The sequence below is a fragment of the Archocentrus centrarchus genome, chromosome 6, assembly GCF_007364275.1.
Source record: "Archocentrus centrarchus isolate MPI-CPG fArcCen1 chromosome 6, fArcCen1, whole genome shotgun sequence".
Lineage (NCBI taxonomy): Eukaryota > Metazoa > Chordata > Actinopteri > Cichliformes > Cichlidae > Archocentrus > Archocentrus centrarchus.
In genome coordinates this window covers 28,288,101-28,313,824 of record NC_044351.1, presented here as the reverse complement: position 1 = coordinate 28,313,824, position 25,724 = coordinate 28,288,101, and the positions used below count along the sequence as shown (strand labels likewise).

The following is a 25,724-nucleotide window of genomic DNA, read 5'->3' as shown; positions in this document are numbered from 1 at the left end:
CTACATTGTCTTTTTCCTGGTTTCTATGATAAAGAAGTACTCGTGAAGGGTGGGGAAGGCCAGCTTGCCCTGGTGGATGCAGGTAGCCAAAAGAAGAGCTTCACCTTGTCCTTCCATAACAAATACATGGGTCTGTTTAAAATAAAAATGTCATAAACAGCGGCCTTCTCTGGTAAAAGCAAGAAGGGCTTTTGCACTCCGGGACAGATGGAGGCAGTAGACATCACAGCTTTCTATTGAGTGACGAGCTGTTGGCAAAAAGAGGAAGACTTGACCATAATATTTACAAAACCTGCTTGGAAGGGCGAAGACTGTGGCGCGAGGTGAGCGTATATTTGCCAAATACTGAACATTGCAGTGTAAATATTTCAAAGACGTAATTATAGGGCTGTCACTGAATGACTGTTACACAGCGTTTAGCTTAGCTAGCTGCTTTAGCGTCATGTGATATAGCTGAGTTATACGCAACAGGTAAGAATAGCTAGTAAAGGAAAAAAGGTGAACCTGAGTCCTGAGGGTAATGCTTGCTACAGAAGTGTTTCTTAAAAACAACAACAACAAAAAGTACCCTGCTATATAACGTGTGTTTCCTCTGCTCCAGGACACTGCGGTCACATTCATAGGGTACAAGGTGTTACATATTTATTTATTTGCCATAAGTGCAGCATTTGTGCACGGTGAACAAGAGGCGAACAGACTCTTAAGAAAGCTCAGGGCTCCAAAGAAAGATGCCACAAGAACTGACAAGCTAGTCTGTTGCAGACAAACCAGCCTGAGATTATCCAGCTGCATGATCACTGTCTTGTGTTTTCTTCCCTTGAAGAAGTATGATAGAGCCTTCTTTCTGCTACTATTGAATACCTTTAAATGTTTTGATGCTTAAGATACTTTAGTGACAGCAGATTTATCATAAACATGTATTCAGTATTCATCTTAGTAAAATAAAGCCTTTCCTCTTATTTTTCTGTGCAGGAGTCTTCATCTCATACTGGTGACAGAGTTTTTCCAGCATGCAGGCTGTAGGTGACTTTCTAAGTGTTTTCAACATTGAGTGCAGCAGATTATCTGTGACACTCAGCCTCTTCCTCATTTTTCTTTGTCTCCTCTACTGGTGAGTAAAAAATGTCAGTAGGTTTGTTTGTGATGGACAGTTAGGGCATTAAGTTTTTGGACAATGATGCGTTTTTTTAAAATGTAATTTTGCCTCCACAGTAGACTTTAAATAAAATGTCAGTAGGCTTATTGTTCTGCTGTGAAAATGGGACCATATATATATTTATAAATAAATACTATAATATTCATAGGCCCCATTTTCATAAGCTTGAAAGTAATTGGACAGTTGACTGAGAAATGGGATATTCTTCAATGGCCAGGTCACTTGCCTGATCTTAACCCAATAGATCATGCTTTTCAGTTATTAAATACAAACCAACGGCAGAAAGACCCACACATAAACTGAAGGCAGCTATAGTAAAGGCCTAGTAGAGCATCTAATGATGTCTATGTGTTCTGTACTTCAGGCAGTCGCCGACTACAAGGAATTTAAATTCAAGTATTAAAAGCAATCCATATATTTAAAATTGTTATTTTGTCCAATTACTTTTGAGCCTCTGAAAATGGGGGACTAAAATCACTGTAATTCCTTAGTTATTTAATACAATACTTTTGTTAAATTCTTTGATGATTATGGATCTGTGCAGAGACAAAATTACAAAAAAATGTGTCATTGTACAAAAACCTCTGGGTCTAACTACTAACTATACTCTTTTTTTTTTCTGTGGAAATGAAGCCACTTATGTAATCTGCTTATGCTATAAAATACACACATTCAAAATTTATAGATCAAACGTCAGTAAGAATGCTATGGATAGAATTTAGGTGAATGTTGGATCTGTGTTCTTTAATATATTAGATGTTCAGTCTTTCCATTCAGTTTAAAGTTTTGTTAGTTTAAATTAATCAACACACCTGAGTCACACTAACTGTCAGAATGCTTGAAGCACAGGTCAAGGCTGAGGAGTTGCAGCAATGTTCCACTCTGGCTTATTAATTAACCAAAGACCCAGATAGAGTTTTAATCTATTTGAAAGCCTGACTCTTAGTCTTGTCCACCCAAATTGGAAAATTCAAAAACCTGTTTTATTTGTTACCTATCGTCCACCTGGCCTTTACTCCATTTCTTTCTGATTTCTCAGACTTTTTATTTAGTGCTCAGTTCAGATAAAATAATTATAGTGGGTGATTTTAACATCCATGTAGATGCTGAAAATGACAGCCTCAACACTGCATTTTATCTATTATTAGATTCAGTTGGCGGGCAGCACGGTGGCGCAGTGGTTAGCACTGCTGCCTCACAGTTAGAATAACATCTGGAAGGCCTGGGTTCGATTCCACCTTGGCCCAGGCCTCTCCCTCTCTCTGTGTGGAGTTTGCATGTTCTCCCCGTGCTTGTGTGGGTTTCCTCCGGGTACTCCGGTTTCCTCCCACATTCCAAAGACATGCACTTACTGGGGTTAGGTTAATTGGCTACACTAAATTGCCCATAGGTGTGAATGACGGCGTGAATGTGTGTGTGAAAGGTTGTTTGTCTCTGTGTTGGCCCTGCAACAGGCTGGCGACCTGTTCAGGGTGTACCCCGCCTCTCGCCCTATGACAGCTGGGATAGGCTCCAGCCCCCCCGCGACCCTGAACAGGATGAGCGGAAGCGAATGGATGGATGGATGGATAGATTCAGTTGGCTTCTTTCAAAATGTAAAGGAGCGCACCCACCACTTTAATCACACTCTGGATCTTGTCCTGATATATGGCATAGAAACTGAAGACTTAACAGTATTCCCTGAAAACCCCCTCCTGTCTGATCATTTCTTAATAACATTTACATTTACTTTAATGAATTACACAGCAGTGGGGAATGTCTTATTACAATAAAAGTCTTTCTGAAAATGCTGTAACTAAGTTTAAGGATAAAATTCTTCCATTATTATGCTCTTCAATGCCATGTGCCAACACAGTGCAGAGTAGCTACCTAAACTCTGCTCCCAGAGAGGTCGATTATTTCGTCACTAGTTTTACATCCGCACTGCGTACAACTTTGGATACTGTGGCTCCTCTGAAAAATAAAGCCTCGAATCAGAAGTGCCTGACTCCGTGGTATAACTCACAAATGTGCAGCTTAAAGCAGATAACCTGTAAGCTGGAGAGGAACCAGTGTCTCACTAATAAGATTTTCATTTAGCCTGGAAAAAGAGTTTGTTGCTCTATTAAAAAAAAAAAGCCCTCCGTAAAGGGTAGGACAGCTAACTATTCATCATTAATTGAAGAAAATAAGAACAACCTCAGGTTTCTTTTTAGCACTGAACCTAGGCTGGAGCTCTGCTGAATCGAGTATTCCTTTAACTTTAACTAGTAATGACTTCATAAATTTCTTCACAAATAAAATTTTAACCATTAGAGAAAAATTATTCATAACTATCTCACAGACATATCTTTATGATCAGCTGCTTTTATTACTACTCATTTGTTTAGACCAGGGCTCTTCAACTCCAGGCCTCAAGAGCCCCTGTCCTGCAGGTTTTAGATGTATTCCTGATCCAACACACCTGAATCAAATGGCTGAATTACCTCCTCAGTATGCAGTCGAGTTCTCCAGAGTCCTGCTAATGACTTCTATATTTGACTCAGGTGTGTTGAAGCAGAGCCGCATCTAAAACCTGCAGGACAGGGACTCTCGAGGCCTGGAGTTGAAGAGCCCTGGTTTAGACTCTTCCTTGATCTTTCTGAGTTAACTTCAGTAGTTACTTCCTCCAAACCATCAACATGTCTATTAGACCCCATTCCTAATGTTTCAATCTTAAATATGATCAATCTGTCTTTATTAGTTGGCTTTGTACCACAGGCTTTTAAGGTGACAGTAATTAAACCATTACTTAAAAAGCCATCACTTGACCCAGCTGTCTTAATTATAGGCCAATCTCCAACCTTCCTTTTCTCTCAAAAGTTTTTGAAAGAGTAGTTGTAAAACAGCTAACTGATCATCTGCAGAGGAACAGTTTATTTGAAGAGTTTCAGAATTCATCGCAGTACAGAAACAGCATTAGTGAAGGTTACAAATGATCTTCTTACAGCCTCTGACAGTGGACTCATCTCTATGATTGCCCTGCTAGACCTCAGTGCAGCTTTCAATACTGTTGACCATAACATTTTATTACAGAGATTAGAGCATGCCATAGGTATTAAAGTTACTGTGCTGCAGTGGTTTGAATCATATTTATCTAATGGACTCCAATTTGTTCACGTAAATGGCGAGTCTTCTTAACTAAGGTTAATTAGGGAGTTCCACAGGGTTTTGTGCTAGGACCAATTTTATTTACATTATACATGCTTCTCTTAGGCAGTATTATTAGAAAGCATTTCATTGTTATGCAGATGATACCCAGCTTTACCTGTCCATGAAGCCAAATGACACCCATCATTAGTTAAACTGCAGGAAAACATAATAGATTGGATGACCTCTTATTTCCTGCGTCTAAATTTAGATCAAATTGAAGTTATTGTATTCAGCCCCACAAATCTTAGAAACATGGTGTCTAACCAGATCCTTACTCTGAATGGCATTACCTTGGCCTCCAATAACAATGCACATATCATGGAAATATTTAGGACTGCTTTTTTGCATTTGCGTAATATTTCCAAAATTAGAAACATTATGTATCTTAGATTTTATGAGAGAGATTATGTATCTCGGCTGGCCTGGGAACGCCTTGGGGTCCCTCCGGATGAGCTGGAGGAGGTGGCTGGGGAGAGGGAAGCCTGGGCTTCTCTGCTTAGGCTTCTGGCCCCGCGACCCGGCCCCGGATAAGCGGAAGAAAATGGATGGATGGATGGATGGATGGATGGATGGATGGAAACATCCTTTCTCAGAGTTATGGTGAAAAGCTAATTCATACATTTATTACTTCTAGGCTGGAATATTGTAATTCATTACTATCAGGCTGTCCTAAAAGCTCCCTGAAAAGCTTTCAGTTGATCCAAAATGCTGCAGCTAGAGTACTACCAGGGACTAGAAAGAGAGAGCAGATTTCTCCCATATTGGCTTCTTATTGTCTTCTCTTCATTGGTTCCCTGTTAAATCCAGAATTGAATTTAAAAATCTTCTTCTCTCAGACAAGGTCTTGAATAATCATCTTATCCCATCATATCTTAAAGACCTCATAGTACCATATCACCCCAGCAGAGCACTTCGCTCTCAGACTGTTGGTTTACTTGTGGTTCCTACAATACGAGTATCTGTCGCCAAGTGCTTGCTCATAGGGGGTCGTTTTGACTGTTGGATTTTCTCTGTCATTATTGTTTGGTCTTTACCATATAATATAATGCGACTGTTGTGATTTGGCGCTAAATAAATAAAATTGAATTGAATTCTCATCAGCACATTTCAACACTTTTGCCTGTAGGTATTCAGTCTACCCATTCTCAGTCCTCTCACGATATGGCATCAAACACCCAAAGCCAATACCTTTCTTTGGCAACTTATTCATGTTTCAACAGGTAAGATACAGTGTAACAAATAAACACCCGAATAATTTGCAAAATTTGGTCCATTTTTCATCAAACTGGGATTAAGCCCTTAACTTTTTATTTGACATTTTTATTACCCATTATGTCTGCAGCTCTTATAAAGTCATGACTGTGATATTCTGCCATTCTGTTACCTTTTTCTGCAAGTTCACTCAGACGAGAGCCCAAATAGTAATACTTGTTTTGTTTTGTTACATTCTTTTCAGGGTTTTTTCAAACCTATGAATAATCTTATAGAAACACACGGTAGACTTTGTGGGTAAGTAAAAATATTTTGTATGGCAGCATCTACGGAAATGATCGCCATGGAAAAGTAAACTGAACTTTGAAATCAAATTGTCTTCCTGAGATGTATTAAACAAAACCTTTGCAAAGGGATCAGAACAAAAAGAAAAGTTTTCATATCAGCATTGATACATAACTTTTAATATTGTGCTCCTACAGCTGTTTTCTCTGCAGCTGTAGGAGTATTCTTCCCAAAGAATCTGCTGATAAAATAGGCACAAAAGTGCCCCATTACCTTGGATTCTGATTACTGGCTGTTTTTCCTTTTATCTTCATACATACCCTTTGTAAGATAAAGTTTATATCACATAGGAATAGTACATCAAGGGTAATAAGTTAAAACACCAATTTTCCAATACAGTGATATTCTGAATATTTTAATTCTTCTACATTTTGAAATGAGATGAAAACTATATTCAGGATTAAAGGTTTTTGTTTCTTTTGGCTGATACTCCAATCATATGGCAGACATGTCATATTTCAGGTATTATTTGGGCCGCAGACCAGTGGTGGTGATCGCAGACCCTGATATGCTTAGACAGGTGATGGTGAAGGATTTCAGTAGCTTCCCTAACAGAATGGTGAGGACATTTGATGGAGCATTCAGATGCACAATATGCATTTATTCATTATTGGCACACAAGCTTTATTCATAGGTTATAATGGATTTTTGTGCTTGTGCTCTCCTGTCTCATTTTTGCAGGCTTTTCGCTTTGCCACTAAGCCCATGACTGACTGCCTACTCATGTTGAGGAATGAACAGTGGAAGCGAGTGCGGAGCATCCTGACCCCATCCTTCAGCGCTGCCAAGTTGAAAGAAGTGAGAAAATAACATTCCTCTTACTTGAGAGAGAACTGTATTGCAAAACATTAAAATTTTCTGTTTGATGAATGCTCATTAAAATGTCAAATATTAAAGCTGAGGTAAGCATTATATTTTTGGCATCCTGGGGAAGTTTTGACGACACAGTTCTCTTTTAACTTTAGTTATTACCATCCATCCATCCATTTTCTGTTGCTTATCAGGGTCTCTGGGGCAGCAGTCTAAGCAGAGATGCCCAGAAATTTCTTCTAGCTCTCTTGGAGGGACACTGAATTGTTCCCAAGCTAGCCAAGCAACATAATCTCTTCAGTATGTCCTGGGCCTGCCCCAGTGCCTCCTCCCAGTTGGACATGTCTGAAACACCTAACCTAGGATGCGTCCAGGAGGCATCCTAGGAAAATATTCAAGCCACCTCGTCTGGTGCCTTTCAATCTGAAGGATTAAAGGTTCTACTCTGAGACCCTCCCAAATGATTGAGCTCCTTATCTTATCTGCAAGGGAGAGTCCAGACACATTTTTTTGGGAATGCTCATTTTCACTGCTTATATCTGTAATCTCAATCTTTTGGTCTGTACCCACAGATTAGAAAGAGATTAGAAAGATAGGCTGATCAGTAAATTGAGAACTTTGCTTTCACACCCAGCTCTGTCTTTAACACAGCAGACCTCTACGGCATCGATATTACTGTAGACACTCCATCAATCTGTCAGTCTCCCCCTTCATTATTCCCTCACTCATGACCAAGGCCATGAGATACTTAAACTCCTCCATTTGGGGCAATAATTTATTGCCAACCTGAAGTGAACACTCAACCCTTTTCTATCTTAGAAAAATGGCTTCAGACTTGGAGGTGCTAGTTCCCAGCTGCTTCACACTCAGCCTCAAACCTCCCCAGTGCTGGTGATGAAGCCGAACTACATAATTTACAAAAAGCAGAGAGGAGATCCTGAGACTGATACCCTCCCCTCATTGGCTGTATCTTGAAATTCTGTTCATAAAAACTATGAACAGACTGTGTGACAAAATGCACATGGAATCCAATATCCACTGTGAAAGAGTCTGAACAATGTGAACCAATCTCACACTACAGCTGCACAGAGACCAAATAGCTCAAAACAACAAGCCTGATATGCCATAGTCCCTAGGAATTCCCACAGGAAACACAGAGGGATGTGGTCAAATGCCATCTCCAAATCCAGAAAACAGACTGGTTGGGCAAACTCCCTCACACCCACAGATATCCTTGAGAAAATAAAAAGCTAATCTAGTGTTCCATGACCACTGAGCAATCATTTAATTGTTCAGTTGTCCCTGGGGAGTTTAATCCACCTTAAGTTGGAACACACCCTTCCTTTCCATTTCTTCAAAAATGAGACTACTAGTTTTTTGTCCCTGACTTCTACAGTATGTTGCAGAAGCATGTCGACAAAGAGAATCCGCTTCCTCTATGAAAGATGTATCAGCGGTTATTCAGAAGTTCCTCAAAATATCTTTAATAGCTTTAAGGTCAGCAGAACTCAATCCCCAGCATATACTTTGTGGACAGGAAAATGTTTTTTTCCTCTACTTTTATCTTTACTGAGTGGCCTCACTTATGTCAGAATTGCATTGAGCCAACAATCTTGTTCCATAACATCACCAAACTGCTGTTCCTTTTTCAAGGTGCCTTAAATTAATAGTACATTTGTACTTTTCCAATGTAACAACAGAAATCCAAAGAAACCAGAGCTCATGGATACTAACACATAAGAAGCCACAACAGATGCTGTGACAAAGATTAAGTGGAAGACCGGACTATTTATACACAGTAGAGCTGATTTGGACAGGACAAACTGGAGTGGAACAAGACTGAGGAGAAAGTAATCAGAAGCAGATGAAGTCAATCAGGACAGCTGGGGAGAGCAGGGGAACAGGAAGCACAACTGGGGAGCAAGGTATAAACATAGAAATAATATAGAAGGAGGCCCAAACAGAAACACAGGGAATCAAAAACTTTGAGCACTAGAGCAGCAGTTATAAACCAGCATGAATCCAAAAACTCCAAAGTAACTCAAAGACCTGCGACCAAACTCAGGGACCACGACACATACTCTGAATTCACCTTTTACCTTCTTTGTGTCTGCATTCTTCAATGTCCCATTCATGCAGCTTTCATTATCTCTCTTTTCGGGTATAGATGGCTCCGCTCATTAACACAGCCATCGATGCCCTGATGAAGAACTTGAATGTTTGTGCTGAGTCAAGAGAGGCCTTTGACATCCACAGGTGGATGAATAAGCAGAAAACAAATGAATAAATAATGAAATGCTTAAAGAGTTATTTCTGTATTTTTCTGTCTTCACACTTATTTTTCTTTGTATATGTCTTCTCACAGATGCTTTGGCTGCTTTACCATGGATGTTATTGCCAGTGTGGCATTTGCAACTCAGGTGGACTCACAGAACAACCCAGACGACCCATTTGTCCACCATGCTCAGATGTTCTTCACTTTTTCTTTCTTCCGGCCCATTTTGTTATTTTTCAGTTAGTCCTTATTATTACTTAAATTAATTTGAGAGCTTTACTTAGGACATTTAGAGAGGAAAACATTGGCCAACAAATTGGATGTTTTTAATGTATAGATCAGAAATGTTATATAAACAGGCTCTCCAGCGGTAATTTATTGCCAGGAGGCATTGTTGCAACAAAGAAATAATCAACCAAACACAAATTTCTTTACTTTCTGTGCTAAGTTTAAATTTTAACTTTGACACAGTCTTATCTGGAATTATTGATAAAATTGTAATGGCACTTTAAATTTTAAGGAAATTAAGTATAAAGTGATTTTAAGGTATTTCATAATGGATTAAATCTGCAAATTTGTGCGTTTTTTTGTCTTCAGTGGCTTTTCCTTTCATTATGGCTTCTTTGTCAAGATTTATCCCCAACAAACGACGAGACAAGATGAATCATTTCTTTATTAACAGCATTCAGAAGATCATCAAACAGCGAGAGGAGCAGCCTCCTGAGCAGGTGAATCTCAGACCTTTAACAAAGGGGGTTTCTTCCTTGATCATTTGTTTGAAATAATTCTTTATGCCATGTACAGTTTTTTTTTACATTACTTTTTTTTTTTTTTCTTTTACAACTAGAGGCGCAGAGATTTCCTTCAGCTGATGTTAGATGCTCGAACTACCAAGGAGTGTGTGTCTTTGGAGCACTTTGACACGTCAAATAATGATGTTGAGATCGATGACGGGAGCCAGCAGACCCAGCCTTCGGTCTCCGGTCAGGAAAACGGCCCTCATCCACAGGAGCCGTCTGTCAGGCGTCCACAGAAAAAGATGATGACTGAGGATGAGATTGTGGGTCAGGCTTTCGTCTTCCTCCTGGCAGGCTATGAAACCAGTAGCAACACACTAGCCTTCACCTGCTACCTCCTGGCCCTCCACTCTGAATGTCAACTCAAAGTACAGGAAGAGGTGGATGATTTCTACACTAGATATGTGAGTCTTTTGCATTGTAGTGTTTTTTGTTTTTAATCTTTTTACCTGCAAGTAGCTGTGGACAGTTGATTATTGTCAACTCATTTTTGTAGGAGTCAGCTGATTACACAAATGTCCAGGAGTTGAAGTATTTGGACATGGTTATATGTGAAGCATTACGCCTCTACCCTCCTGGATTCAGGTAAAGAAGGATGTTAAGTGGAAATGGACTGGCATTTTTATAGCACTTTAGAGTACAGGCCATAGTTAACCAAACATGCATACCATACATCATACATGCATATAGCACTATTCTGTACATATTAAGCACTTAATCTACTTCACACCCATAGCCAAATTAGACTCACCAATAAACAAACATGCATGTCTTTGGACTGTGGAAGGAAGGCACAGGGAGAACATGCAAACTCCACACAGAAAGGCCCCTGCAAGGTGTAATAGCAGCAACAATGCTAACTACCGTGCTACACACTGGGGTTAAAGGATACATGTCAGTTTTTCTCTTGGGTATACTGCTTTGCAAGAGTGGATCAGCCGCAGTGGAGTAGGAAGGGGGTTCCATGACCCACTGAACCCTAACCACTGTTGGCAGATTTAATGTGGGTGTCTTTTAAAGACGCAGATTTTTTATTTATTTTTTTCTGTCATTTGGAGACTCTCCATCTTTAACTGTAGAGGGATTCGATTTTTTTCTTTTTTCTTTTTGCATTTTTGGCTACAGCAGCCCTTTAGCAGTGGAGAGAGACATGAAATGGGGGAATGACTCAGGGGAAGACACGCGGGCAAACCGGCAACGGGCTGGGACTCAAACCCGCGCCACCCGCACCGCAGCACGGCACATGCACGCGGTCGCTGGCCCCACCACCGAGCCACCCAGGCGCCCCAGGGATTCGATTTTTGATAACTTTTGTTACATTTAGTCTAAAAGTAATGGAACAAGTTGCCATCCACTTAAAACTTTAGCTGTATTTCTTTTGCACTGCTGCACATATACAGTCACAGTGAAACATTAAGTGATTTTGAATGCAGCATGGTTGTTGGTGCCAGGAAGGCTTGTCTGAACATTTCAGAAACTGCTGATCTAATGGGATTTTCATGCACATCCAAAAAAGACAATATTCAGTAAGCAGCAGTTCTCTGGGTGAAAAATGACTTGATGCTGAAGTCTGAGGAGAGTATCCAGATTTAATTGCTTTGAGCTGATAGGAAGGAAAGAGTACCTGAAATAACCACTTGTTTACAGTTGAGGTATGCAGAAGAGCATCTTTGAAGAAGACCATTCCACTTGCCACTCCTGTCAGCTAAAAACAGGAAATATAGGCTGGAGCCGGGCGATCAACCCCTCTGTAGAACCCTGATTTTGTACATCGTTGCTTTATGATTATAGTAATATACATAATGCACTGATAACAGATTATGTAATATGGGTGCATTATATAGTAACATTCCTGTACACATACAAGTATAATATGATGTCATTACCTTGTAAGTATGCACTAGGTTATTGTTATAGATTATATAAATAGAAACACATTATGTAGTATACACCCTTGTACAAGAGTGCATTATGTACTTTCTCTAATTTGTTTACCATGGAAATTTTTTGTCTGTTCTAGGATGTGGTTACCAAAAAGTATTTGTAGAAATGTCAGCGATAATCACAGAATATCAATCTCTTAAAGCATGCTTAAAATTGTTTTGATTTAATGAGTATTGTTAATATCGAAACATATTTTTGCTGGTATTATATCTTTTCTAACCCAGGAGTGCCTGAAAGTATTTGGACAAAGGTTTAGGGCAAGGTCTCCAAATCAGGGCAAAATAGTTTTGCAGATGGTAATAAGATGTTTGTGCAAGGGTTTTCTAATGTGAAATGGGGCTGTAGTGTTATCCAGACTTCTAAATTTATTTAATATTTTTCATTAATTGCAAGAGATATTTCCATCATTTTGTTCCTAACACTTTACCCAATCCTTATCAGTATAGATATTCAGGATGATGTTTTTCTCATTGAGATCTGATGTGTTTTCAAAGTGTTCCTCTAATTTTTTTCAGTAATTTCCATGATATTTTGTCCCACTAAGGTTTGCACGAGAGGTAGACCATGACTGCGTGGTGAACGGCCAGTTCCTGCCTAAAGGAATAACGCTGGAGATTCCTGCAGGGTTCCTCCATTATGACCCGGAGCACTGGCCAGAGCCTGAGAAGTTCATCCCTGAGAGGTGCTTCAGTTCTGTCTAAATCCAGTAAAAACATTGACATGTATTTACTGACAACTAACTTTGAAGCCATCAAATGTTGGTGTAATAACATTAATACAAGCTAGATAACAACTCAAAATCAGATATTTGTGAATTGGCTTCATACCATGGCATAATCACATCTAAGGTGTGGTAGATTCTTCTGTCTGATGAAAGTACACCATGTGTAGCCCCCTAAACACTTTACCCAATCCTTATCAGTATAGATATGGCTGCATGTCTCTGATAGAAGTCAAAGTATAGTTTACTAAATGATACATTTAATACAGTAAAGATAATGACTATTTACCACAGCTGTGGTCTCTTGCTCCCCTTGCACAGTAAAGTAAACTGCGCTCACCACAACTGAGTGATAGATAATCTCCATGATTTTTCTGCACACATTGAAGGAACTCACCTATGTTCATCCCCTATTTGTATACAAATAGGTAGAGTTGTGTAAACTCAACTCTACCTAAATGAAGTATAATTTATCAGTTTTTCAGTGTTGAACACATCTGTCATGATGTAAATTTTTTACACGAGTACATGAAGGTATTTCAATTCTTGCTCTAATGCTAATATTATTTGTATGCCAGGATATAAAGTAGCAAGGTTTATGTTTTTAAATTTTTATTCAGCCCTCGTAATGTCCTCCTGTTTGCCATACACCTTTTGTCCTCTGGGGTCAAAATAACCTCGCATGGTTTGACTGTCTTTTTTGACCACACAGGACAGCAGATGTTATTAAATTCAATAAAAATGCAAAATTCAATCAAATTACTTAAAATTCAGTCTAGTATCAAATGATTCCTCTTATTTTCAGATCCTTTGATGAATATAAAACATATTTTGATGGCAACAGATTTCATTTGGGGTCAAAAATGACTACAGGATATTACAAGGGTTAAACCGATGTTTTTATATTGACAGAATTATTGTTTTTTTTATGTTCACTACTTTTAATTCTCCCTAAAAACATCCGCAGGTTTACACCAGAGGCTAAGGCCAGTCGACATCCATTTGTATACCTACCATTTGGGGCTGGCCCCCGTAACTGTGTAGGAATGAGGCTCGCCCAGCTTGAAATCAAAATGGCTTTAGTGCGTCTGTTCCACAGTTTCAGCATCGTGGCCTGCTCTGAGACGAAGGTAGGTTGAAGTTAGAGCTGCTCAGAAAAAGTGAGTTGGTCCCACCATGAATATACATTTGTTGAAGAGAAGCAGTGGGTCTGCATTTCAGTGGTTTGTCATTAAAGTTCAAGCGTAATGTAGGCATGGCCAAAGGCTGTTCCAACATTTCCTTTAATTAATTTGCCTGTACTGTACTGTGTATGTAATGTAAATATTTAAACTGTCAGTATTGTTGATTATCAATAATACCTGCAGTGGAGTTTATTGGACATTAGAAACTGACATAACTTGCAAAAAAAATTTACTTATGTTTCTAATGCTTACATATGCATTTGCCAGCTACTTCCATATCTGCTATGATATTTATATAAATACGTGGAAGATATCTGTTTTACTAAGGGCACTCTTTATCTTCAGGTTCCTCTTGAGTTGAAGTCATCAAGCACTCTTGGACCTAAAAATGGTGTTTTTGTGAAAATCACGAGAAGGGACCAAAGAGGTGGTCTGTCGAATTCTCCGTCAGATTAAACACTGTCAGTGTCTCAGTGCTTCAAGCCTTTCCTTTTGATTTATATCAAAATATTTCCATAGTTAATGAAACTCAGCACACTCAGTCATTCAGCTCATTGAGTGAATGATAATGTTGCTGCACTAATGATAAACACTAGGGCACAAAAGTACTGTTGATCCAAGTGCTCTTTACCTGTCTTTCTCTTTTGGATACAGTTTAGATCCTTCTGAACTCCCTGCTGATGGGTTCACTGTGTGGGTTATTGTGGTGAATATAATTATTATGATATTGGAATATCAATTATCAGCGTGCTACAACACAGCTTTGGATGGCACTTCTCAGTGACACAGAATTCCTCTGTAAATGAGTCAAATTTATAAAAGAAAGGTGCAATTTCGGTAAAAAGGTTGTGTTTAGTGTTACTGATAAAATCTGAATATACTGAAATCTTTGATGGAACAGGAAGTGGTCATGAATATGCACCACCAGAGCTGCTATTTGAGGGTCAAACACGTGGTTTTGTAAAAGGAAAGAAAATCCTCACTGTTTTCTTGTTCCCGGTGATCTCTGTCACTGTTTATTACGTGTCAGAACAGGAAACTCTTTGTTACTGAGCCGTCTCACCGCGTATTAAATCTGTGAGGCAAAGCATTAGAAGCCTTTCATTACCTCTCTTGATGAGCTCATTCTTTATTCTTAAAGTAGATTATTTGCACCTTATTGGAGCATAATAATTTCCTATATCCATATCCAATGTGTCCTAGTTTGATTTTTAGCCAGCACTTGGGAGATGCTTGAGAAATGCAGTGCTGCTATTTGTGTGTATAATAAAAGCGATTTACTCATGATTTATTTGAATGTTACTAAAAAATGTATAAAACATAATTTAGTGACTGGGACGGTTTCAGTGATTTACATTTAAAATGGGAGAAATGCCACATAAAAATGTTATTTGACCATAATTTCTTTTTTTTGATGCACATACATAAATAAAGTGATAAAGTTACTACTTTTTGCAGTTTTGTAATGTGTTTATTTTCCAACAGTTAGTGACTTTGTTCCATTTCTTAACACCAGATCATGTTGCCCTTGCCCAGGCTTGCATTAATTAACTTTGCTGAACATTCCTGTCAAGTGATACACCACAAGCACGAAAGTAGACATTTTTTCAGGAAAACAATGTATCTACAGTCCCAAGTGTAAAATAACTATTTTCTAATACATTCCAAGGAAAACAGTTATTTTTTTTTTTTCCTTTTCAAGAAAGGCAACACATATAAGTACCAGTCAAAAGTTTGGACACACCTTCTAATTCAGTGGGTTTTCATTATTTGATGATGATACTTTATTGCTCCCACAGTGGGGAAATTACTGTTAACAGAACACCAATCCAAGAAGACAAACAAACAAACATGGGGAGATAGGTGAGCTGTGGCCATGCTGCCCCCTTCTGGAGGCGCTGCCATTAAAAAGACAAGCAATAGTGAAAACATATTGTCATATAGTGAAAAATGTCTGCATTTTAGATTAATACTAAAGTCATCCAAACTATTAAGAAATACATATGAAATTATTTAATAAACAAAAAAAAAGGGGTTAAACAAACCAGAATATGTTTTATATTTTAGATTCTTCAAAGTAGGCACCTCTTGCTTAGACGACAGCTTTTCACATCTCTGCATTTTCTCAGTCAGCTTCATGAGGTCGTCACCTGGAATGGCTTTCAGGTAACAGCTGTTTCTTGGCAAGAGTTACTTTCTTGAATTTCTTGCCCTCTTAATGCGTTTGAGACCATCAGTTGTGTTGTGACGAGATAGAGTTGGTGTACAGTGAATAGTCCTATTTGAGTAATGTTCTAATCCATATTATGGCAAGAACTGATTAAACTGGTCTAACTGAACAAAACTGATTATGATGAAACTGGCTCTCATCAGGATTGCCCCAGGAAAGGAAGACCAAGAGTTTCCTCTGTTACACAGGATAAGTTCCAGCCAAAGAAACCACAAGTTAGCAGCACCACCTAAATGCTTCACAGAGTTCAAGTAGCGCACTCATCTCAGCATCAACTGTTCAGACAAGACTGCGTGAATCTGGACTTTATGGTCAAATTGCTGCAAAGAAGCCACTTCTGAGGAAGAACAAGAATGGTTTGGGCCAAGGAACACAAGGAATGGACATTAGACCCTGAGGAAATCTGTCCTTTGGTCTGATGAGTCCAAATTTGAGATTTTTGGTTCCAAACACCTTGCCTTTGTAAAACGCAGAAAAGGTGAGCACGCGGCTACATGTGTAGTTCCCACCATGAAGTATGGAGGAGGAAGTGTGATGGTATGGGGGTATTTTGATGGTGACACTGTTGGCGATTTATTTAAAATCCGAGGCACACTGAACCAGCATGGCTACAATAGCATTCTGTATGCCATCTTATCTGGTTTGCACTTGATGGAGCCATCATTTGTTTTTCAACAGGACAATGACCCCAAACACACCTCCAGCTACATAAGGGCTATTTGACCAAGAAAGACATCACCACAATCACCTGATCTAAACCCAGCTGAGATGGTTTGGGATGAGTTGGACTGCAGAGTGAAGGCAAAGCAGCCAACAAATGCTCAGCAGCTCTGGGAACTCCTTCAAGACTGTTGGAAAACCATTTCAGGTGATGACCTCATGAAGCTGATTGAGAGAATGCCAAGAGTGAGCAAAGCTGTAATCAAAGTAAAAGGTGCCTACTTTGAAGAATCTAAAATCTAAGACATGTTTTGGTTTAACACTTATAAGTTTAGTATATGATTCCTTATGTGTTCCTTTATGGTCTGGAAGACTTCAGTATTAATTTACAATGTAGGAAAAAAAAAAAAAAAAGAAAGAAAAACATTGAATGAGAAGGTGTGTCCAAATTTTGACTGGTTCTGTATATAAAACGAACACCCCAGAGAAGCTGTTTCATATCAAAAGCAAAAAATACTGCATACTATAATCAAATAGTTTACCAGTATTATGACAACCTTTCTCACTGTGGAAAGAATTTAGCTTCAGACACAGTATGATTAAAAGAGTTACAGGATTTGGAGAAATCACCACAATCATGGATACGGCCCTTTATTGAATCGCCATGATGTTCAGGCCTTTAAGTGCCACTGCATGTAAAACGGACACTAGAAATTCCTGTCACTATCGCTGAAAACATTGTGTCACAGCAGTAAGAAGCTAACTTGAAAAGTAAAAAACCATACATGAATATGTGCTCTGATTAATTAAAATGTAAAATTTAAGCTTGTCCCTATTAACTAATAAAAGTTTGAAATCATTCTACAAATGCAAAACTTAAAAATCCACCACTAAACAAAAGAACATCCAGAAAAAGGAAACGCACCATCGGGACTTATGAGTATTTGATAATGTACTCTGGATAAATCTGCTGTTTTTCAAAGACGACATAAATACCAGGGTTGTCCGCAGAGTCAACGCAACTATCATAGAGAGTTCTGCCGTTCGGTTTAAGCGGCGGGCGAACGTAGCTGCTTCTCCCCTTGGTGTACTGGCCTACCAGGACCAGTGCAACAAACATGATCTTCCTTGGCCCTCCTTTGACACTGGCATATCTGTCTGAGTAAGATGCATCTTTGGCAAAGTAGCTCCCTAAAAATAAAAAAGTGTTACTGTTAATGTAGTCCAAAGGAAAATGAGATAGTTTTTTTTTCTCCTGCTATATAAAAAAAGTTACTCTGGTCCATACCAAATCACAGTATATTAATTTTGAGGAAGACACATGCCCTTTATGGCTTACTAGTATCAAATGTTAGACACAGTGCATTCATTATACTGCAAGAAGTGATGAAAAGGTTGCTTTGCTGTACCTTTGCCATAGGCTGTGCCATGGACGCCACACATCCTCCAGTCAAAGTTCTGCTCACAGATGGCCTCTATCAGAGGCTCATCAGTCCCATGGAACAAGTACAGCATTGCAGGTTCTCCTCCGTTCCTCTCCTTCATCTGCTCTTTCTGCCTGAACACACAATGTATGTGATTTAAGAGAAAACAAATGTTTTGGGGGATAAAACATTTCTGTCTGCAGCCATCAACTGCTTAGTTTAGCATCAACGCTGGATAAGAGGAAAAAATTTATACCTCCATTTGGCAGCTAGTAAAGAATTCAGCTACGTGCCGTGGACAGTCAGAAGAGCTGTTTCCAGTGTTTCTGCTAAGCTAAGCTACATTATGCAGGTGCTGCATTCTTGTATCACCTGATTCCTCTAAAACTGTAAACAATTTATTTAATAAAGCCAGAAATCCCTGTGAGTGATTTACCACTGAAAGACTTTCCACAGAGAGGGGTTCTGAATCCTCTGGATGCTGTTAATTTTACTCTGAGGCATGGTGCGTCTAAACAGTGACTCAATCAGATTATAATCTGGTGCAGACTGGGGGAGACATATGAGCTGAAAGAAGAGAGTGCAGAAACACAAGTCAACAATAAAAGCAAAAATATGCATTTAGTGTTTGGTAATATATGGAGCACAGTGATATATATATTTTTTTAAATTTTCAAAGATACCTTATATCCAAACTCAGGTATGGCGTTTTTGTCCCAGTGGGGTGGTAGACTTTCAGCTGTGGAGGAGCTGGAGCTCTTTGATGATGTACTACAGAGAACACACATACAGCATTCATTTTCTTGGTAAAGTCATTTGAGACAGTAAGCTACCAAAACCATATAAATATTTGAATAGCATGAATCAATATGCATAAGTGGAAGTCAACATACCACTTCAGCTTGTCCTCCACGTCTTGAGCAGATACAAAGCGAGGCCTCCTTCTGACCTCTCTCTTAGTTTTGTATTTTATATTCTGCTGACACATAAGCTGGTTTCCTGCTTCATCTTTGAAGCGGAAAACATATTGCTGTTTGCCAGCACTAAAAGGAATCTCTGTATCTCTGTCTGCCAGGTATATATTCTCCAGGGTTTCTGAAGTCACTGATGATTCCTCACCCTAAAGAGAACACAACAGGCAATCCACCAAAGTTTAGATAGCACAAACAAGGCAGGCTCTCCAGAGTAACATTCAGTCATCACTGAACAAAACCAGATAGTGTACATGTATAACTCACCTGTCCATATTCAAGCCATTTCCCGCTGTCATCCTTCCAGTACCAGGCCCACTGTGTTGTGAGAATGTAGTGAGGGGGTTTCGAGACAGAGGAGGCAGTGGACAGGCGACGAACTAGAGATCCTCCATATCTCATGGTCCTGAAGTCCACTGACTGCTCAAGAGGGGATGAATGGCTAAGAGGAAAGTAAATTCCATTTAAATGGATGGAAATTTATAGACCTGAGCTCATGTGAATAATAGTTAAATGTACAGTATTTGTTGTTTGAGGGCAGATGTGCACCTGTGTTTTTTTGTTTTTTTTAATGTACCTCTGAAGAGACAGATATCTGAAAATTCCTAAAGCAGACGATGGCTGATCTGTGCAGCTTGTGTCTCGTGCTGGGTCACAGTATGCCTTCTCAATTTCCTCCATAGTGGGCAAATCCTTCCAGGTTACTCCATCAGTGTCTAAGACCTGCCATCTGTAAGGCAGGTGCCAGTGGACACGAGCACACTTATCTATTGAAAAAAAGAAAACACCAGGCACTCACTTACTGATACACATGGGCATCATTTCTTCTCTTGTGTGTCTTGAGGTGTTACTGTAGATATGAAAGGTCAGTTCCACCATTATGATTAATACCTTTGAAGCTGCAGTGCCTGCGAATGAAATAGAGGCAGATTTCATTCATGTCAGCATTGCTCAGTGGCTTAGGTGGACAAGCAGAACTGGTTGGGGATCCAGGATTGATGCTGGAAGGCTGCTGGGAATGCTGCTGAGCTGAGGTTCTCACCTCTGTTAGTGCTACAGAAGACAAATATTTACATTGTGTAGATTATTGGTCTTGTAAGTTGACAAAAATTTGAGCGAGAAATGTTTTTATAAAGGCTTCTTTACCAGTGACACCAGTAGCTACTTTCTCCTGTTGGCCCGTGATGATGAGTTTATTTCTGTAGATCTTGGGAAGGTTTCCAATATTCTCCTGACTGAATCCTCTGAAGAGCTTCATTGCGTGCTCATCTAAGCCATGGTTTCTTTTACATGAAGAGCCGAACTTGCAGTCACCCTGGAAAAAGTGCTGGCAGACATGGAGCTTGGTGCAGGAGGTGGTGAATTTACAGGAGCCATGCTGACCGTTGCCCTTGTTGTAATGCGGGCATATCTACGGGGAACCATAGAGGAGGGTGAAGTTTACATATTTTCTACAGAATAACAGGAGACTCTCATTTACTGCCTCCCACTGTAAAACAGTAAAACATACCTCAGGAAGCAGAAAAGGATCATTCTGCAGTAACAGTTGGAACAGCTGTTTCTCTGTGAAATCATGAAGATTGTACCTCTTCAAAAGCTCTGCATTGTATGGGGAAGCCAAGCTGTGCGGATTTTTACACTTGCCTCTGTAAATGACAACATGGTCTCAGTTAAAACTTTATGTTTTACTTGATGTACCAATTTTAAAAGGGCTTATAAACTATTACTACTCATATTTTGTAATAATGCTTCTGAGTTGCTGTTTGGTGTGTGCGCATGTGTTCCTACATAGACAAAACCTAGTGTAGTAATGTGTATCGTTGTCTTATTTTTCCTTACACATGCTGATCCATTTAGAGTTATATAAGTCATGTCCTCCCCTTACGGTACGAGCAGCAAGTTACTCAACTCTTTCCTTATCGTTTACTTACGGTGCAGCTGGGAAAACAATGATCAAATTGCTGCCATCTTCTGGTCAAAATACTGAACTACAATAATGCAAAAAAAAAAAAAAAAAAAAAAAAAAGGAGGGGGGGTGAACATTTGTAAAGTTCCTAATAACAGCAACAGAGCACAGTCCTCCGCCAATGCCACATTTCACAACTTTAATGGTAGTGATTTCCACCATGTTTCATGAAATTCACCCTGGTAGTTTTTACATAAAGTCATAAATAGTCCCGATTTCTTACCAGTTCGTGGGGCTGATTTCAGCATCCCCGTTCGCCATTTCCATTGGATATTCACTCGCCACTGTTTTCTTTTGTTTTTTGTTATTCTTGCTGCCTCCACTGACGAGCTGCAGCTGCTCTGTGATTTTTCTACGCGAGGTCACCGAAATGCAACAACAAATTGACGGTGTTACACTTCGCAACCGCATATCACGAGCGCGGTGATGACTAATATCAGGAAAACAAATCTGAATCTGTGAGTGGCTGCGGAGCTTTAAAGTTTAAAGCATTTTCCTCAATCTTTTGTCTGCATAGTTTGTTGATGCAGCCTCATCGAGAATGCTTAAGCACTTAGATCAACTTAACTACCTATTTATGGCTGTAATAACCATTACCAAGTCTTTATTATAAGTGGACAGATCTATAAAACCTAGGTTACTTACCCGAAAGTGCACTCTCCGCAAACAAAATACTTGCACAGGTGTAAGCCATCGCACTGCGGACACTCTCCGGGTCTTTTCTGGCAGAGCCGCAGGTTGGTTTTAGCCACTACCAGACTATCCGGGCTGATGATTTTACTGGCTCTCTTTCTGCTTTCTTTAATGGCAATTTTACCGTCGTCAAAGAGGACAGCGCGCAGGACCGTTTCCGCAACCGTGAATTTCTGTGCGAGTTTCTCTTCTAATTTCCCGAAGTCCAAACACCCCTGGTTGTCGCACAGGGTCTTGATAATGAATTTAGAGAGAGCCGATGTCATCCTGCAACGACTTCAGCTCGTTTAGCCAAGATTTAGAGCTGTGACCTAGATCCCCACCGTTCTAGCTACGCCTGGTTACTGGGAAATGAAACTGAAACTTCAACGTGAAAATGCTTTTATTGTGGTTGCCCTGCCCCAGAACGAAAAGTTATCATAACAAGATGTTTTTTTGTTTTTGTTTTTTTTTTTTAAATACATAAGTAATCAGGCATAAAGACAGCGAGATTACGTAGCCTAGAAAATCAGAAAATAAAGATTTGGGTTTTTTTTAGTTTGTAGGGGTGAGTTTTCATAGGGTTAAATTAAATTTTATCAACTTAAAAAACAGTATACCCGAGAAGGCGACAGAATGTATTAATCTCTTATTACTTTCTATTCACTGCAAAACTTACTGAGTAAAACGTTTACAGAAGTACGTGAAGGCAACACCAGCCCATAGAAACCGCAGCAGAGGTTCAGTTTACCTTAGCAACCATGGAGGACGAGCTTTACTTCGTCGAGGAAAACGACGAGGAGGTCACGCTAGAACAAAAAGAACTCCTTTACAAGCGGGTCGAAGAACTAAAGTAATGATATTTCATATTTACTAAAATAAAATAGCTCAATCCTGTAGGTTGGAAGTCTACAGCAAACTTTTTTTTTTTTTTTTACAACCCACCAAAGTTACTTGCTAATGCTAAGGGAAGTTATGTTATTGAATTTAAGTAGTACTAACTTTATATCCTATATCCTTTATATCGTTATTTCCTGCATTAGCTTTAAGCAGAGCTGGGTGATAAATACTTTAAATATACTTTTTTTTTTTTTTTGAAAGTGAGCAGTCTTCTTTCTCCAAACATTTTAGGTGATTTATTTTTTATTTTTTATTCATTCTCCCCCAAGGCATTCCAATGCAGCCCTCCTGGCAGAGAATGACATGTTTGAAAGCTTCATTTGCCGCCTGGATCCACAGGACCTGCTGGCCCAGGGTGGGGGAGAGGGTGCAGGGGCAGCAGGAAGCTCTGTGTTGGAGGGTGGAGTAAGTGCTACATAGGTTTATTTACTAACCTCGAATGCAGCTCCTTACTTGTGATTGTATGTCTCTTGCTAAAAATAAACATTGCAGATTGATGCCACACACTCAACACACAGCTAAATAAATTTTATTTTTCGGAATTTGTGAATTAGATTTCAAAACAGCGAAGAACAAACTGAGGTCCTTTTTACGGCTGCATCCCAGCTGCAGTTTAAGGATTTGTAATTTTAGAAACAAATGAGTCCTGATATTTTGAATCTTCTTGCCTTCAGGGTGCCAGATGGAGGCGAAAGTCCCGGGCCAACATACCGGATCGTTTTCAGCCGCTGACTTTAGAACAAAAACTGTATGTAGCACAGAGAGAAATAAGAGCTACACAACAGGAAGAGGAGAAACTCAAACTGAAATCTGAGCAAATCAAGGACAACTACAAGGTTACAACACATACTTACAAAAAAAAAAAAAATCAAACATAACACATGCACACACACACTCCTCATGTACATTTCCTCCTGGATTATGTTGGTCTTTCCAGGCCTCTATGAAGGAAGCAGAATTGCGTCTAGCTGATATCAGGAAGGCCAAGAGCGATTTTGAGCGCAGACTGCTCAAACTGATGAAGGACAACAGGCTAGAGATAAAAGAGCCTGAGAAGGTGCTGCAGTACATTGAAGACAAGTTAAAGGTAATGAAAAAAGGATACTGGCATCAACATGTGCACGGCAGTATTTTAATAGATTTGACTAGATGTTTAAAGCGGTGTACATTTCCAAAGGTCAAACACCTTTTACTCTTTACCCAAATATTTAATATAAATCGATAAAATTACTTGATATAGTGTCACATTATTAGTATCCATAGTCCTGCATTAGCTTCCACACCCTAAAATGCCATCATAAGCATCCGTAGCATTCCATATAAGATAAATCTGAAGCTTTAAGCAGGCAGTTTAAAGGACTTTTATTCACTTTTATGACATATTAGTTTTCTGCAGTACTGTTGTAACCTCCCTTCCTCCTCATCCTGTGTTCTGCTCACACATGCATACAGGTCACCCAGCTGGAGAGGTTTGATCTAAAGAACCAGGCACTGAAGCTCCAAGAGAAGAAGCTCCTGCAGCAGCTCCAGCAGAAAAAAGAGATGGGAAAAGCTGAGTATGAGGTAGAGAATGAAAGATGTGTTGCTGAGATGACTGCTGTGTAGGCTGTGGGTCAGACTGTTACACAAGAGGGCAGGAAGTAAGTCTACTGCCTGCTTTCTGTTGCCAGGGTTTGTCAACTACTTACATGTTTGTAACCATTTACTTACTTTCTCATTTTGCTAGTATGTAAGTGCATAATACTGTGTATTGCATCTAGGAATTTTTCCACATGTATGATGAGCCAAAACCTGACAAAAACTTGGAAGAAGTTCAGATCAGCAGTTTGAAAGTTCATCGTCTTCTCAACGTACACAAGGTAATTTGTCAGATGGTGTTCTTAGTGTTATTTGCAGTATAAACTTCATCTTAGCTCCAATCTGTTGTATCTGTGTGAGCAGGAAAAGCTGCAGAGTGTGACATTAGTGTCTACACAGCTGAACAGTGACATCACCAAAGTGAGGCAGATGCTGGCAAAAATAGAGGAAGAGCTGCAGCAAGCTGAGGAGGTTTGTTGTTGAAATTATTAAAACTTCAAGAACCTAAATCCCCCAATTTTAATACTTCATTTTTCTCCCTTCAGGATTGTTTAAAGGCTGAAGCCCTCAACCAAAAACTCAGGCGGCAGCTCAGCGATTATCAGGCTCCTGATATCACCGAGTACATGCACATCAAGGACAAACACAAGAAGCTTAAGCAGACTATTCACACGTGGGAGAGGAAGGTTGGGATTGCTGAGGTAAAATATTTTTATTTTGTCTCCCCTGAATTATCATGAAGCTATTAAAGTATTCAAAACAATCCAACCTCTGTTTTCACCAGATGGCATTGAAGACCCACGCTAAAATATGGAGCAAACAGGCTGGAACTAGGTCTGGAGAACACCAAAGCCCAGTAAAGCTTCCATATATAGCAGAGCATAACTCATAGACAAAAAAAATCAGAAATGCCCCCCCCCGTTGGTGGGGGGGCAATTGTTTTTGGTGTGCATCTACTAAAAATCTTGGATGAGTTTGAATCTTGGTGACCTTAACTTCATGGTAAAGGCCAAAGGAAAATTATGGGCGTGGACAATAGGACTCGTGTTATCTTGGTCATTCAGTGTTTGGAGAGCGACGCATTTGTGAGATGAACAGCGTTCAAATCGTCTGCTAGGGGCCGGGTTTGTTGTGGCCGGCGCCATTTTTACTGTCTGCATTCTTGTAATACTTGTTGGGAAACATTAAAACAATGTACCATCCTGTGTCCTTGGAAGTTGCTATTCAAAATGATGTAATAATGTATTTCTTTAATTTCTTAATTTGTGCAGACTTGGTTATTTCATTTAAGATGACTTTTATTGGGAAAAGTGTTCATTCTCTGCATGTAACCCATGTAAAGTGGTACCCAGGGACCAACTGCAGCTGTAAGCCTCTGCCTTGTTCAAGGGCACAGTGACAAGGGAATTAAAGCAAACATCACACAGAAGGGCCCTGCCCTGGGTTCACTACAAGAACCTGTGATTGTGAGTGCAAACTACTCACTCACTGTGTTTCTGTTCATGGCCTTTCTGCCTTTTGTGTTATACTTTACAACACTGGTTGAAAGGTTTTACTACAACACTGGTGATTTTACTGTTGTGGCTAAAACTTCTGTGAGGACCACTAAAAATTAATCTATGCAGCAAAACCTGTACACAAGTGTAGTTAATCTAGTGCCTGTAAGTACCTATATTTGTATGCTTATTTATTTATGTTTTAAAGCATA

At 39.5% G+C, this 25,724-nt stretch overlaps 3 protein-coding genes across 5 annotated transcripts; 2 read left to right on the top strand and 1 right to left on the bottom strand.

The window, feature by feature from the left end:
• Positions 1–52: 52 nt before the first annotated feature.
• On the top strand, positions 53–15,043 carry LOC115781236 (thromboxane-A synthase-like). Of its 3 annotated transcripts, none has more exons than XM_030730766.1 (14): positions 53–323; positions 973–1,111; positions 5,454–5,547; positions 5,784–5,836; positions 6,347–6,443; positions 6,566–6,682; positions 8,862–8,950; positions 9,060–9,208; positions 9,567–9,697; positions 9,817–10,170; positions 10,263–10,351; positions 12,255–12,392; positions 13,399–13,561; positions 13,961–15,043. In XM_030730766.1, exons 2-14 carry the CDS (start codon positions 1,011–1,013, stop codon positions 14,069–14,071), a joined length of 1,686 nt encoding a protein of 561 aa, XP_030586626.1. In that variant the 5' UTR covers positions 53–323; positions 973–1,010; the 3' UTR covers positions 14,072–15,043. The 3 variants fall into 3 exon arrangements, with proteins under 3 accessions (XP_030586626.1, XP_030586627.1, XP_030586628.1); XM_030730767.1 differs by lacking the exon at positions 53–323 and adding an exon at positions 453–471; XM_030730768.1 differs by lacking the exons at positions 53–323; positions 973–1,111 and having other exon boundaries at positions 5,465–5,547; positions 6,331–6,443.
• A 1,652-nt stretch (positions 15,044–16,695) lies between these two features.
• On the bottom strand, positions 16,696–21,895 carry parp12a (poly (ADP-ribose) polymerase family, member 12a). The gene is made up of 11 exons (XM_030731764.1): positions 21,512–21,895; positions 20,411–20,546; positions 20,047–20,311; positions 19,792–19,953; positions 19,478–19,667; positions 19,168–19,342; positions 18,823–19,049; positions 18,613–18,700; positions 18,366–18,496; positions 17,915–18,063; positions 16,696–17,696 (listed from the first exon to the last, which is right to left on the bottom strand). The coding sequence occupies exons 1-11, from the start codon at positions 21,823–21,825 to the stop codon at positions 17,440–17,442; spliced, it is 2,094 nt and encodes a 697-aa protein (XP_030587624.1). The 5' UTR covers positions 21,826–21,895; the 3' UTR covers positions 16,696–17,439.
• Positions 21,896–22,264: 369 nt separating this feature from the next.
• Positions 22,265–25,696, top strand: cfap263 (cilia and flagella associated protein 263). Its single transcript, XM_030730922.1, has 9 exons — positions 22,265–22,391; positions 22,708–22,843; positions 23,113–23,274; positions 23,376–23,525; positions 23,891–24,001; positions 24,199–24,297; positions 24,380–24,487; positions 24,562–24,717; positions 24,801–25,696. Exons 1-9 carry the CDS (start codon positions 22,300–22,302, stop codon positions 24,906–24,908), a joined length of 1,122 nt encoding a protein of 373 aa, XP_030586782.1. The 5' UTR covers positions 22,265–22,299; the 3' UTR covers positions 24,909–25,696.
• The last annotated feature ends 28 nt before the right edge of the window (positions 25,697–25,724 follow it).